At 37.8% G+C, this 11,104-nt stretch overlaps 1 protein-coding gene across 2 annotated transcripts; it reads right to left on the reverse strand.

Annotated features, from left to right (window-relative positions):
- Positions 1-805: 805 nt before the first annotated feature.
- On the reverse strand, positions 806-7,813 carry LOC149564827 (Di-glucose binding protein with Kinesin motor domain-containing protein). Of its 2 annotated transcripts, none has more exons than XM_089818401.1 (18): positions 7,435-7,813; positions 6,097-6,389; positions 5,837-6,008; positions 5,429-5,568; positions 5,151-5,337; positions 4,945-5,054; positions 4,746-4,845; positions 4,582-4,668; positions 4,321-4,497; positions 3,957-4,242; positions 3,648-3,809; positions 3,178-3,393; positions 3,035-3,072; positions 2,744-2,907; positions 2,519-2,644; positions 2,301-2,429; positions 2,006-2,224; positions 806-1,932 (listed from the first exon to the last, which is right to left on the reverse strand). In XM_089818401.1, exons 1-18 carry the CDS (start codon positions 7,748-7,750, stop codon positions 1,138-1,140), a joined length of 3,717 nt encoding a protein of 1,238 aa, XP_089674527.1. In that variant the 5' UTR covers positions 7,751-7,813; the 3' UTR covers positions 806-1,137. The 2 variants fall into 2 exon arrangements, with proteins under 2 accessions (XP_089674527.1, XP_089674528.1); XM_089818402.1 differs by having other exon boundaries at positions 5,151-5,334; positions 7,435-7,807.
- Between the last annotated feature and the right edge of the window lie 3,291 nt (positions 7,814-11,104).

The following is an 11,104-nucleotide window of genomic DNA, read 5'->3' on the forward strand; positions in this document are numbered from 1 at the left end:
TCCGATAGATGGTTGCTCCTCGTTGGTCGGTGTTGCCACCTCCTCCCTCCTCCTAGCTAGGTGTTGCTACCTAACGTGTATTTACATCTTCTTAATGTTATTTTGCGTCTAGCATTTGCATTACTCTCTTGGAGACTAACTCTGTGTTGTTTTTTGTATTTTGTATCATTTACATTCATAATTTAAATATCTGTTCTTTGCACTATTTTTCTGGGTTATTAATCTTTTCAGATTTTAACAAAATGTTATGAACAGAACTAATTTAGCTCTCCTTTGGGTTATAAAATTAGGTGAGATAACTGGCTCCACAGCCGCTACCCTCAGGCAGACTGTATCCCAAGTACGATTAGGAAATTTGGTAAGTCAATTGTATGAAAAGTTGGTTGTAAATGAAAGAATAAATAGAGTACAATTATTCACTGGCATGGCGATGCTTAAACAGAATATATATAGATATTGCCTTTGAAACAAACGACGGTTACCCTTCTTCAAACGGTAGTCAACTGGTCCCGTATTCAGTAGGTACAATTTTTCCCAATCATTTAGTTTTCTATTACGATATAGCCAGTCCATGTCATCAACTAGCCGCCAAATGGAAATGAATCTTCATTTAGTTGCTTTCTGTAACATTTTTAATTAGGCCAAGGCCAAGGCCTCTGATATCAATTTTTTCTCTATAGTTCAGTTTTCTAGGTTTATAGTCGTTCTGTTCGTCATATAATTGTTTTAACAGGATGCCAAATGAATAAGAATTTTCATTCAATTGTGCTCTGTGAACATTAAATTAACATCAGAAGATAAAATCTTGATCTCAAATCTCTACGCGCCTGACCTTTTCATTCAATCGTGCTCTGTGAACATTTCATTGGGATCCCCTGGGATAAAATATTGACCTCAAATCTCAAGACCAAATCTCAATGTTAAGGCCCTCTGCAACACATTATACATTTGACTTATAAAAACAATGGCTGTTGAAAAAGGCTTCTGGCTACCTCCATTTAATTTGTTGCTGGAATCTAAATAGACACTGCCAACTAAAAGATTTGTATCAATCCATTATTTATGTTACAGGACAAAAATGAAACCAGAAGAATCACCCAAACAAATCAAGCTAAGCCCATAATCAAGTGGTGTCACCTATCGGCTCCATCCTCTGATTGGTTTTTCCTTTACACGAAGGATTTTTTGAGGACCAATAGATCCTCTACCAATGATTCCTGCGGAGCTTAAAGGCAGCTTTGATCTACCATTATCAACAAGGTGCAGATTTTGCTCGCCTGACATTAGAGTAGCAGAAGTATTAATGGCAATTTCCTCCTCGTTGGTAGTGATAATCTGTTTTCTCTTCTTCCTATCCTCGGGAACATTTGACCCTCTAAACTGGCCTTTTCCTGGGTTCCCACTGTGGCCTCGGTTTGCTGTGTTTAAACCGCGAGAGTTAATATCACCTTGCTGTATCTGGTGATCACCATTCTTATCCAAGAAAGGTGGCTCAGATATCTGGTTCTTTCTAACATGTAAAGGAAGCACAGTAACTCTCCTCATTGAAGAAGATGCAGTTGCCCTTTGAACCATTGGGCATGAAGCTCGCCCAATTCCTTTTGGAAGAGTTTTAGAAGGTGGATCATCCAATTTCCCATTGTTTTCTTTCAGTACAATATTATCTCTTTCTGGATAAAATCTAGAAGAATCAGTTATATTCATCTTTGTTAGTGATTCCCTCTCTTGGGTCATTTTTTTGCCTGCAACTGAGTTGCCCTTAGAAGCCACTCTAGATTTACTCTCAGTTAGAGGATTCGCTAGAGTGGGACCTGTTCTAAAAGGAGTGCATTCAGTCATTCTTTCCCGATCCTCTAACTGATGGACAATCACTGATTTCTCCACTTGCTGATCCTTTGCCTTGGACTCAAGGTGTTCTTCAAGTTCTTTTACCTGCAGAATTAAGACACAGGTTAACACTCAAAACTAGAAGGCTTGGCACAAAGTGAATATATGTTGGCATTACCTGATTGTCAATTAGTTCTGTTCCTGCTATCACATTGTCCTTGTAAGACAGTCCCATTTTATTGTCTGATAATAGATCTAACATATTATTCTCATCCATTCTAAAAGGAGCATTTTCAGGGATGCTTCTCAAGTCCTCTGATTGGAGGACTGACAACTTTTGTGACAGCAGTTCCTGTTCTGTTATCTTGGAATCCAATTGCCCTTGAAGTTGCTTTACCTGCACGGAAAATAGCAGTTAGTGTTTAACAAAAAGAAACTAAATCTTACATGAAACAGATATTCAGTCACTTTACCTTATCTTCAAGACTTAGGCACGACTGTTCCCTTTCATTTAGCTTTTCAAAATATTGCATGTTTTCTTTTTCTAACTGTTCCTGGTGCTCTTTATGCATGGTTTCAAGCTGTTCTTCTAGTTCCTTTACCTGCAAAGTTCAAAAAAATCTTAACATATTACACATTATCAGTTACATCTTCATCACATGTACAAAACAAAGAAATATATTGTAGGTACCGTATTGTGAAGTGTTCTACATAACTGATCCCTCTCCTTGAGATTAGCTTCCATGTTCTGTGCATTTCCTTCCATCATTTTTATCATGTCATCCTTCGTTCTTACTTCTTGTTTGGCCTTTTCAAACTACAGAAGGCATGTCACTGATTCAGTAATCATAAAATATTGCATGGCAAAAGGAAACCAAGTAAATAGCAATCTGATTAATTGAATCAGTTATCATACCATTTGCTTGTACTTTAAAAGTTCACTGGAATCAAGTTGTTTCTTTGGAGGACCTAGTTCTATGCCTCGGACTCTGGTGGCAAAGTTCAATGAGCTTAGGGTTTCTCCTGAATCACTCTCACTAGGACTAATTTGCACAAACATTAATGTCTTTGAATCTCCACCTACAGTACCATCGATTTAATTTCAACAGTTGCATGTAAATTTCAATAATTGCCCTCAGACTTAAGCAATGGAATGATTATCAACAGCACAGCATAAAATAATAGAGGGAAAATAGCATTAGATTACCTAGAGAATCCTGTAGCAGATGTGTGAGCTTGGAGTTCCTAAAAGAATCAATAAAACATGAGGTCACTCTTCATTTAAAGCATAGTTAAAGAAGAGAATTAAAGAACGAGATAAATTTTCAAATACAGAAATGTGACACAAACCTGTAAGGAATATGGCTGCTTTTGGTTGCCAAGGCAGATATAACATCACCGAGGGCAGAGAGTGATTTATTGATAGACTGAGCTTCTTTAAGACGCTCTCCCTGTGCATCAGTCTTTGCTATTCTCTCACTTCCTGCCAGATCAACAAGCCACAACTTGCTTCTGGTGCATTCTCCAGTGACTAAGCTCTCTCCCTTTACCATCACACAAAGTATGCTGTCGTTGTCAAGAAAAAGATTAAATATCCATTGAAGTAGATCTTTACACCAAAACATCAAATTTCTAGTTTTCTTTCTACATAATCATATTATGTATACACTTGAATAACATTATTATAATTGAAAAAAAATATTAATTCATTTATAAGATAAATTGATAATGAATTTGAAGCTTAAATTAATCCACCTTATTAATTCTTGAACTGCATGAGGTGATAATGCATTAAAGTACATAATTTACTAATAACTTACCAGTGAGATCGACTGCTATGCTCATTCGCATTGGTGGAACCAACTGCTCTAGCACTGCTTCCAGTTTGCAACACTTCCCATACTTCACTCATTGTGTGCACTTGTGCTTCAACAAGTCCAGGAACGTGATGAACACCTTCAGCTACCTGTTTTATCTCAAGCCTAAGCAACAAAACCAAAATGTCTTCAATCCACTAAAAATCTATTTTCAACCCTAAACCCTATATTATAAATAACACATAATCTAATAACTTCATAAGCAACCATGAAAAGGGCAGTTAAAACTACGAAAAATAGGCAAGATTTTACTTCTTAACAATTTGCCCATGGTGAGGTGGGGTTGCCAGTAGATCACGTATCTGCTCATTGTAAACTTCCAACACGCTTACAGATATATCATATTTAAATAGTCCAATTCTTTCAGTAGCTACTCGAAAGAGCTCCTCCAATGTGCGGTAGTTAACTCCTCGGTTTTCTTCTGTTCCCTCCATTGTGAATGTTTTCCCAGTTCCAGTTTGCCCATAAGCAAAGATGCAAACATTATATCCATCCAAAACAGACACAGCAACTGGTGCAGTGTCAGCAAAAACGGCCACTGTCCATACCAAAAGCACTCATTATTTCATAAAGTAACTCATAGTGAGCCCCAAAGGAGTTGGCACAAAACATTTACCTTGATCATCTTGAGGAGTGAAAACACGGTCAAATTTGAAAGCTTTCTTTGAAGTCCCATTTACACGAATGTTCAATTCATTCTCCTTGGCTGCATCAAATTCCACCACTGAAGAAGCACCTGCTAAAGTTTCTCCAGAACTCAATGGGCGACACCTGCAGAATACCCTAATGTTTCCTGAATAGACCAGGACGGTTGATCATTTTACTTGCAATTCCCCACTAAAGAAGAGACTAAAGTAGAAATCAAGCAGAAACTCACCTTTTAGTTCCAAAACCTTATTGTAAAGCTTTTTCCTTTCTGCGTTTTCATTAGTGTACTTTACTTTGAGGTCTTCACACTGCAAAACTGCAAAAGAAATCAAAAACCTCATAAAGATCATGAAAGAGATTCAAGGATTTATGGAAAACTGGTACCACACTTACCCAGAGCTTGCACGGCAGATGTCATCCCACTGAGATTAGGGATTGCAGTGGCACAGTTATGTGCCTCTTCTGATAGTATAATATAATCTTTCTTTAGGATCTGCCAGTCAAAATTTAATGGGATTATAATTATACAATAAACACCTGGGTCATTGTGAAAAAAAAAATTATCTTATGATGATCTCATTTTATGGTTTACCTGTATTTTAGCTCTCAAGTCATAAACTGCTGAAGCCATAAATTTCTTCTCTCTCTTATAATTCTCTTGAAGCTCCCTTAACTGAGAAGATGGGCCCTTTATGGCTTGTTCTGTGCATCAAAAACAATTCTGCATCAGAGGTCATCTTTTATATTATCTATGGCTACATATATTGGAAAAAGAAACACAAGAAGGCTCCATTTGACCTAGAGTTTGAACAAGAAATGACTTGCTATCAAGCTCAATCCTCAGTGTTTCAAGTTGATGGTTGGAATCGTTGAGGGACATCCATGCTTCATGACATTCATTCTTTTTCAGTTCAAATTCTCTAGTAAGCTCTTCAATTTTCTTCTCATACTCTTCTATATGCTTGGCAGTTTTTCTTCTAACCTGCTATTGAATCAATGGATGTATCAGAAATCATCTCTTGAATGAAAGAAAGTTCCATTTTTTTAAATATTGGCAAGAGAATTTATTCCCCTACCCTGTGTTCCATGTTTTTACCACTTCTTGCTCCATGTAACTGATTATTCACGGCTTCTCGAATTACATTGCCATTAGCCACATCTATGTTTCTTTTAAGGTTCTCATGGCATCCAACAATTGCTGGTTCTGATTCTGAACCTGCATGAAGGCCCATTATCATAGTTTACAGCATGTTGAGTCAATTCCACTAATGCAGATTTGTTAACATGTCAAACTTTTCAGAACAGAAGTGCTTGAAATTTAGATCCAGGAATAAAAATCCATGATTACTAGGATACTTCTCTGAAGTTTTTGTGAATGTATTATCTTTAGATGACTGACAATCAGAAAGAAAAAACAGGTTTTACTAAAATTTAAAAGCATATACATCTCAACTAATGGGTTGACAGGAAAAGCAGTTATGCACCTGAAAGCAAGGGCACCCTTCTAACACAAATTCCACAAACAATAGGACTTCCAATAACACTTTGGAATCTTATTGTTAATGTACCATCTTCAGTAATCACTGCCTTTGCATCCATCAGAACAAGTGGAGTGTTTGAACCCACACGGCCATATATATCCAGCTCTGACAAAATCTGTACCAAAAAAAAGTTCAGAAAATGAAATCCTAATAATAATGTAGAGGAGAAAGGATTTATTTAAGTTGCAATAGAGCTATCTTACTTTATGATCTTGTATGAACACATCAAAAACCCTCATCCCAGGTGGCCCGTTGGTAAACACTATCTCTGCAAAATGAAGGTCCACAAAATAATCTCCTGCGGGAAGGTCTTTGATAATATAGCAGAAATCTCCATAACGAGCAGACTGGTAGACACAGGGACCCTCCTCTGCAATGTTCTCCTCTGTTCTAAGCACATCCCCTCCAGTAAAGAATACATCATGTTTAAGTTCCACCCCTAATAAAGGATCCTTCGCTGTCTGTCCTCCCGCATTAATGCTCAGAATGACATCCTCTGAAAAGTGCAGGTCTTTTAATCAGAAAAATAATGTAGCTGAACTCTACTGACTGCTTCATTCCTGCGGTTAATTGCACAGGATAGCAGCATCTGCGAAAGTGTTATATTTATCAAAATTATCTTAATAAACTTTATAAAACCAGTTCTGTAAGGGAGAGAACAAAGACGACAAAATAATCAGCCCCATAATTGTTTCCTTGCATGTTTGGAGACAAGATGGCATCCTCTGCAACAGGATTGGACTATTTCAAGAATAGTAAAGCTAGACTTTGGGCAGCCGTCAGTATAACGGGGAAGAAGAGAAACATATAAAGTACCCATCTGGCATCTTCAACAGAGTGTCCTTTACTGCTTAACCCTTCAAAAACACTTCAGTTCAAGAAAAGATTAGCTAAACTTTCAATGATGGATGGTACTTAGGAGGAGAAGCGAAAATGAAAAAGTGAACCTTCCACAACAAGGTGTCTTTCTGCTTGATTTCACACCATGGCATTCTCCGCTCAAGCAGGGCTTCACGTAAAATCTAGCTTAACTCTAAGGGTCTAATTTAAATGAGAGGCAAGAAAGACCCCCAAAGCTCGAATCACAAAGCAATGGTCTAGCATTAAGGAGAGCGATTTTAAGATGACGAAATAGGCAGATGTAGTGGAAAAGACGCCCAGCTTCAACAATGTTCTTTTCAGCCTCTCCCATATCCTACAGAAACGTAGGATGAACGAAAGAAATCTAGCTGAACTTTATAACCAACCACTTCTAGAAGCGAAAAGGAAGGGAAAACTAGCAAAACCCAAAGCCAAGTGTGCATAATTCTTGATCGGTTAGCAACAGATTCAGTCTTTAAATCTCAGCTCGAATGATGCAAGAAATCCCTCTGATATGGGGTTCTAAGCTAAAATGTGCTATAAGCTTTGATGGTGAAAGAAACCCTCCCCACGTTCTAAACCAAAAGGGTTTTTATACTTGACGGCACATTCCAGTGATGTCTAATGAATATTAAATTTAACCCACTAAAGGAATAAGACCTGATTTTCAGTTTACATACCCTGATTTAACTCCATCTTCCCATTGTATGTGAAAAGCCTGAGCCCTGTTCTGCACAGCACAGGGTCGTCCAAGTCGCTGTCGGAGCCCTCGTCGCTGTAGAGTGTAGAGATTTCTTCTGGAGTGTCATTTGGGTGTTCAATCCCATTCTGCTTATCTTCATTCTCGGCCTGAGGAAACATGGTCGACACGTCTCCAAGATCAAGGGGGTTATAATTCAACGAAAATTGCAGGTTCTCATGATCTGAAGAAGCAGCTACAGGGGCTCTGATAGTTTCTTGGAAGCCTGTAAATAAATTATTCAGCGTGTTTTCCATTGAAATCGGAGGATATGGCGTTAGGATTTGGTAAGAGCAAATGCGTTCGGTTTTTCGTGATCTGTTCCCCCTTTGAGTTTTTGTAGGTAACCATCTAATAGGAATTTAAAATATCTGGCCGTTGGAGCTTCAAATTTTGACCGTTAACTAATAATGAGATTTTAGGGGTATTTTGCTTTTCCTAGTGTTTTTGCCCCTTTAAAGGAGATGAACAGGTTCAAAAGTTTAACTACAAAATTTGGAGGATACATAAGACTTGGGTATAGTTATTGTATTGATGGGGTAGCTAGTAGTGCTTGTTATAAGTGAATGGTTCTATTTACATAAAATTTTATGGTATTATGGCATGTTAATGGGCTTGCAAGGGTTGATCACCAAAGAAGAGAAAAGTGTTGTTGGCAACCACCAAAGGAGGGATGGATCAAAATAAATTTCAATGGGGATGCTCAAGGAAACCTAGGAAAATCTGGATGTGGATGTATAACACGAGACCATAAGGGAAACTCCTTAGCATTTGTGGTAAAATGTCTAAAACATCTAAGGGATGGCACAAATAATGTGGCAAAATGTGAAGCAACCAAGGAGGCTTTAGTTTTAGGAGTAAAGCTTGGTATACATAGAGTGCACCTGGAAGAAGATTCAAAGATCATTATCAATGGAATCAAGAAAGGGAAAATGGAGTCATGGCACCTTGATAAACACATTTGCCAGATTAAGTGTTTGTTGATAGAATTTGAAGATTTCAAGATAACCCACGTATATCGGGAGGCAAATAAGGTGGCAAATAAGTTGGCCAACTTGGGAGCGGATGGCTCCTTGGGGAACCAAGATGTTATTTTTGAAGACCGTAGGCTTCTCAATTTGGAATAAGGATTAAGGGCACTCATTAAGGATTAATCCCTCATGTGTGACAGAGAATATATAAGTATAAAGAAGCACCTCTTGAAGTTTGAGCTTCCTAATCTTTTGAGGGCAAGATTAAAGACAGCGGGGATTGTTTTTAGCAGGAAACTTTTCCTTGGAACTTGAGATGGAGGAAAATTTCATCCTAGAATCAAACAACCAAACCCAGTCGTATGAAGGAAGGATCACAACAAGGAGACTGAAGAATACTTTCTTATTTGATGACAAGGAATGTATAAGTGGCATCCATGGGATTTTTGGTTTAGAATACCTGGAAACTTATTGGGGGCGAAGGTCTGATTTAGACATTGCATCTCTCTTCGTGGCTCTGGCTCTATTAGTTGGTGAATCAAAGGAGGAAGTTCACAGGGTTGTGGCAGCTTGTATGGACCTACAATGGCTACTGGGGATTGATGATGTAAATGACAAAGTAGTGATGGGCGTTGGCTTGGAAATGGGGCAGGAATCGTGGAGGATGATTTGGGTGGGGGGGATTCTTAGGTTCAACCTCTAGTCATTGATCTTCTGCATCTCCACAAGGGTTGCCTTTGCCAAAAGTTGTAGAAGGATGGAGGAAGGTGGTAACTTTCTTGGAGGAAACGGTATGGTTTAAGGACAAGGCGAGGAGGGGTTTCATGAAATCAACTCCATAGAAAAGTGTGGGGATGCCAGGGGACACATTGAGATATCAGATGGCAAGGGACAAACAAGAAGCATCAGAGGAGACCACGGTGGTTGGAGCATAGATGAATGTCTCGCTAGAAGTGGAGGTAGGCACAACTTCAACTGGTTGGAAGCACCCTCAAGGACTAGATTGTAAGGGCATGCCATGGGCAATGGAGGATGACCGTGCAATTCCAAACTTTACCAAGGAGGATGCAACTAAATGGTTCAAGTGACTGAATCCAAAGCTTTTGGCTGCTATTTTGGGGTCTTGATTTGTCTATTTGTTAACATCCTCCATGGAAAATGAAAACGACTGTGTAGGGATCTGATTTTTTTTATGGGTGTTTATGCCCTTTTTGTAAATATTGACAATCTAATGTCAATGGGGAAAGGAAGGTTAGGTAGGTATGGCCACTTAGTACTATGCCATATATCTCTATAAGCTCTATCTTTACTTAATAAAATAAACTTGTTACCTATCAAAAAAATAAATTATGGTATTATAATTTAATTAGCATATATTTTATATGCAATCTACATATAATAAGTTTACATATCTTTTCTTTGTGTAAATAACTATTTATTAATATAGCATTTTCATAAATTAATAAAGGAGATGGATATATTAACAAACAATAATAAAATTATGATATTAATGGAAAAGATGTGAATTGAATTATATTAACAATATGGGATGGTAAGGATGTGATGGTTTCTAATGTTCCAAATAATGTGGCAATATGTCAAACATTCGAGAAAGATAATAGGTGTTCTAAATAGAAAAAGTAATAGGGTGAACAAGAATGCATGTAAGGTTCCTAAGGCAAAGTGGTGGAAGAGGTCGAATGTGCAAGACTAAGGAAAGACCTATGTCATCTTTCAAAATGTGAGTAGGGGCTTTGGTCCTATTTTCTAGGCATTATTGGGTGTGAAGCTCCCCATATTTAGGATGTCACTCTTTTAAATCTTACCACAAGTGGTCAATAGGGTCAAAGAAGAAAAATTAAGACTTTTCAAAAACATAGCAAATCATTTCCTTCATGCAACAATTATTGCAAGGATCAATTGTTTTAGTTCAATCCATCAAACTATCTAGGGTTTGACTCCCCAAATGTGAATTCATTTGTATTGTTGGAGGAGAATAGTTCTTTGGCTTGAGATCCTCTACTCTCTCTAGTGGTCTCTATTTATTCAAGCTCATTCTTGTTATTGGGTGATACTAAGGTGGATCTAACCTTTGAGCCAACTGACCTAATATACCTCTTATGATTGCATCCCAGAGCTTGAACCTCATCTTTGGCTTTAAGATTCATAGGGAGGTGGCCTAAAATGGATGAATATGTTACCATGTGCAAAATTACTTGGGAGAAGTTGATTACTCAGACAAGTTAATTACTTCCTATATGGATTTGTTGGATATTACTTGGACTTAATTACTCCCTCTATGGAGTTGTAGAATGTTGGCTTCCTTTTCATCTCTTTTCAATTTTTACATGATTGGAGGATTGTCTTGGATAATAGTATTTTTATGGCAATATGGTTTATTTGTGATTCCCTAAACTAGTTTCTTTAATCCTATGAATGTTTGAATTGCTTCCATTTTGATCTAGGTACACCTCTATGATCTGGCTTCGGTTATGCCTAACTCAATTGTCACTTAATCCTTGGTCGATTAAATTTGCACCCTCATGAAGGTTGAGAATCATTTTGTCTTCAGATGATGCTTTAGAGTTTATGTCATTATTGATATATGCAGGCCACCACCTCACATTGTTTTCGATTATT

Source organism: Cupressus sempervirens, chromosome 3 (genome assembly GCF_028749045.1).
Source record: "Cupressus sempervirens isolate cs-2001-9-10 chromosome 3, ASM2874904v1, whole genome shotgun sequence".
Classification (NCBI taxonomy): Eukaryota; Viridiplantae; Streptophyta; class Pinopsida; order Cupressales; family Cupressaceae; genus Cupressus; species Cupressus sempervirens.

What these genes read in the sequence shown, in the direction of transcription:
- LOC149564827 (XM_089818401.1), bottom strand. Translation starts at nt 7,750, where the DNA reads ATGGAAAACACGCTGAATAATTTATTTACAGGCTTCCAAGAAACTATC. An exon ending in AAGGGTGCCCTTGCTTTCAG is followed by an intron (nt 5,569 to 5,836) that starts GTGCATAACTGC and finishes GCCTTCATGCAG; the next exon opens with GTTCAGAATCAGAACCAGCA. An exon ending in GTAGAACACTTCACAATACG is followed by an intron (nt 2,430 to 2,518) that starts GTACCTACAATA and finishes TGAACTTTGCAG; the next exon opens with GTAAAGGAACTAGAAGAACA.